Source organism: Octodon degus, unplaced genomic scaffold (assembly GCF_000260255.1).
Source record: "Octodon degus isolate 3935 unplaced genomic scaffold, OctDeg1.0 scaffold00052, whole genome shotgun sequence".
NCBI lineage: Eukaryota > Metazoa > Chordata > Mammalia > Rodentia > Octodontidae > Octodon > Octodon degus.
In genome coordinates this window covers 11,322,658-11,325,796 of record NW_004524628.1, presented here as the reverse complement: position 1 = coordinate 11,325,796, position 3,139 = coordinate 11,322,658, and the positions used below count along the sequence as shown (strand labels likewise).

The window sequence follows — 3,139 nt, the reverse complement described above, 5'->3', positions numbered from 1 at the left end:
CGGCGCGCATTGTGCACGCCGCCCGCGCTCGGGCATGGTGAGTCAGGCGCTGGTGCGCCTCGGGTCGGCCGTCAGCCGCCGGAGGATGAAGCTGCTGCTGGGCCTCGCGCTGCTCGCCTATGTCGCCTGTGAGTGACCCCCGGCGGGGCGGAGCGGTCCGCGGGTCGGGTCTCCGTGCGCTCGGGCCTGGCGGTCCCGCGGGCCCGGCCGTCCACGTCGCCGGGCGCCCGGCGTTCACTCAGGCCGGGCCCGCGGCACCCCGCCAGGTGTCCCCTCGGTGGAGGGAAGGCAGTGCGGAGGCCGAGCGGGAGGCGGTCGGGCCGGAGTGCTGGGGAGCCGTAAGTAGCAGTTACTGCTCCCCGTACTTCGCGGGACACCAAAGCCGCGCTCGGCGGAGTCCCGCCTCCGGACGGCAGGAGGGGACCGCCGCCACCTAGGGCTGGCCGGCCGGGGTCGGCGCGGGAGGGTGGCCTCCGCCGGTCTGAGCCCGCGGAGCCGCCGTAGGCCAGCCGAGGACGCTGCCCGGCGGGCGCTGGGTGGTTTTATCAGCCTGACGGAGCGGGGCTTGAGGAAGGGGACCCAGCCGGAAGAGAAGGACCATTCGCCAGTTCAGGAGCTGTTGCCTCGGCAGTGATGCGCAAGTTGGCGGAGTTTTTACCTGTGTGTGCAGGTGTGACTCTTGACTTAGGGCCAGGGTCGCGCTGAGGAGCCACATCCCGGCAAACCAGCAAATGGGTGCTGTGATAATGCCCTGTGGGGTCGCGCAGATGGTAACTGCAGAGCCGGGGTGTGAGTACTGGCCGGCAGCTGGGGCCGGAGCCCCGCCCGGCCCCGGCCAGCAGGCAGTGTTGATTGGGGCCTGGGGGAGTGTGTCTCAGATTAGACCCAAGTTGGGGTTCATAGAGCCGTGCCGTAGGACGCTCCCCACCATTCCTTCGTGAGCACCAAGGCTCGGCAGTGTGGGTGTTGAGTACGGGCACAAAGCGTATCCCAGAGCATCCCTAGAGTCGCTGGCAAGGTTTTCAGACTTTGGCTCTCTGGCTCCCACCTGGGTTCAGGTTCAGTAGGTCTGGAGACACCACTTAGAACCACTGCCAGGCAGGAGGTGGTCCTGAAGTCGGAGAGTCATCCAGGCGAGAGCTGCAGCGAGAACTGGTGTGCAGGCATCCTCAGGACGCAGCGGTGAGCTGGAGTGGGCTGTGGGCGCTGCCCAGGAGGACAGGAGCCGGTTGGCAGTGTTTAAGGTAGGGTAGGGCGTGTCCTGAGGCCGCCAGCAGTGGGCCATATGGGCAGGTTTGCAGGGAGAAGCATCTTGGGGCATTTGCTAGGGCCCCAGCACCCCAAAAATGCACCTGTCGGCACTGTGGTGGAGAATCTCTAATTTCTTACCCCCCCCCCCAAGTGTGTTGTCCACACTGCGTCCGGAAACAGCCCTGCTGCCAGGCGAGCCAGGCTCTCAGTCTTCTTGGCTTGCCTTTCTCTCCACTGCCTCCTCTCGCTTACTGCACTGTGGTGTGGGCGTGGGGGTGGTGACCACAGCTGGTCCACTGCAAGGCTTCAGTGCCCTTGCTTGAGTTTCCCCAGCATGGTGGCACTTAATGAGGCAGCACCACTAGTGTCTCACCACCCTGTGGAACCAGTCCCATTGAGTTCTGTGGCAGCCAGGTAGAGACCTGGTGGGATGGCCGGTCGGCTCGTCCCTTAGCAGCGGCTGCGTCCCCCGAGGTGTGGAGTGAGCAGTGCCCTGCTGCCTCCCTCCGCTGTCCCCAGCCAGAAGCACACTCTTCAGTTTCTCAGCTGTGCCTGCCCAGACAGGACGGAAGTTCTGAGTGACTCCGTTCTTCCCTCTTCTCTCCCTTTCCACTCGTGTGTGCTGTGTGATTTTTGACACCAACATTTGTTTCTGTGGGTGGCTGTGTCAGAGCTGTTTATAGTGAGCCGTGTGCCACATTACTTTTTGTTCTCTCTGGAGCTAATGATTGACTTTTTAGTCCTTTTGAGAAGCATGCTTTGTGCACTACTCACATAGCTCCACACCCTTGGCCTGGTGGCCTTGTCTTTGCCTGGGATCTAGGCCATCCCTCTGTTGCCTTGGAATGTGGGGAGCAGCTACAGCCTGGCACCCCTGTCCTGGAGCTGCCTGCCAGGGCCCACTTGCCTGACTCTTGCTTTCCCTACCAGTTAGGTCGGGCTAGTGGTGAATTTTGAGGCTGCCTGGAGGCATTCTTTCCCCCTCAACTTGATGGTTTGATGGTACAGAGTTCCTGAGCAAAGTCCCTTCAGGGCTGGGAAGGAGTGGGGCATTTCTAAGTTTCAGGCTGCTGGCTCTTCCTGGAGGACTGGCTCTCCCTTCTGACTGTCCCATAGCCCTGCACTTGCTGGGACTGTTCCCCCTTACCCTCTGTGCCCACACACATCCTGCTGCCAGCTGTGGTCCTGTGGGGGTGCTCTGGGGTATTCTCCCTCCACCCCACTCCACTGACCGAGCTACAGGGAGAAATCCCACTGTTCCTGGTTCATCTAACAAATGTAACGCAGCCTGCCCTGGGGGAGGCATCCATGCCTGATCCAGACACCTGCTGTGCTGAGTCTCAGTGCTGTGTCTTCCCAGCTTTTGAGACACTGTGAAGCCCGGAAACACATACTGATTACCAACTCTGGGATCTTCTTGGGTTGCTCTTCGGTTATTTCTTCCTCTCCCATTTTCTCCCTGGACAATGTTCGTCTGCCATGGTGCACTACCCGAGGAAGCAGCCTAAATGGTCCAGGCAGCTACTTGGGTTTAGGGATCCCTGGCACCAGGGCTGCTGCTTTGGCCCGCTGTGGCCTGGTGTGTCCTGGCAGGGAGCACACGGTGCACGGAGCCCCGGTTGGGTCCCCAGGCCCAGTAGCTCAGCTTCCACGGCCCAGTCCAAACCGGAGCGCTGCTCCTGTGAAAGGAGTTGGTCCTTTAGCTCCAAGTTTCCAGTGTTTTGAGTTTAGCTCTGCTTTCTAGACTTTTGCTTGTCTTTGTATTTATACTCTTCCAGAGATTTAGAATTGTTTTTGCAGGCTGGGGAGATAGCTCAGTAGATAAGTGCTTGCCTGGCAAGTGCAGGGTCCTGAGCTCAATCCTGGGTACCATTAAAAAAAATATATA

At 60.5% G+C, this 3,139-nt stretch overlaps 1 protein-coding gene across 2 annotated transcripts in view; it reads left to right on the top strand.

Annotated features, from left to right (window-relative positions):
* Positions 1-6: 6 nt before the first annotated feature.
* Uxs1 (UDP-glucuronate decarboxylase 1) overlaps positions 7-3,139 on the top strand; it is a 42,769-nt gene continuing 39,636 nt past the window's right edge. For both annotated transcript variants that reach the window (XM_004633265.2, XM_023717401.1), the window contains exon 1: positions 7-128. In XM_004633265.2, the coding sequence (XP_004633322.1) occupies positions 35-128 (94 nt within the window). In that variant the 5' untranslated portion in view covers positions 7-34. The remainder of the gene's footprint in view (positions 129-3,139) is intronic.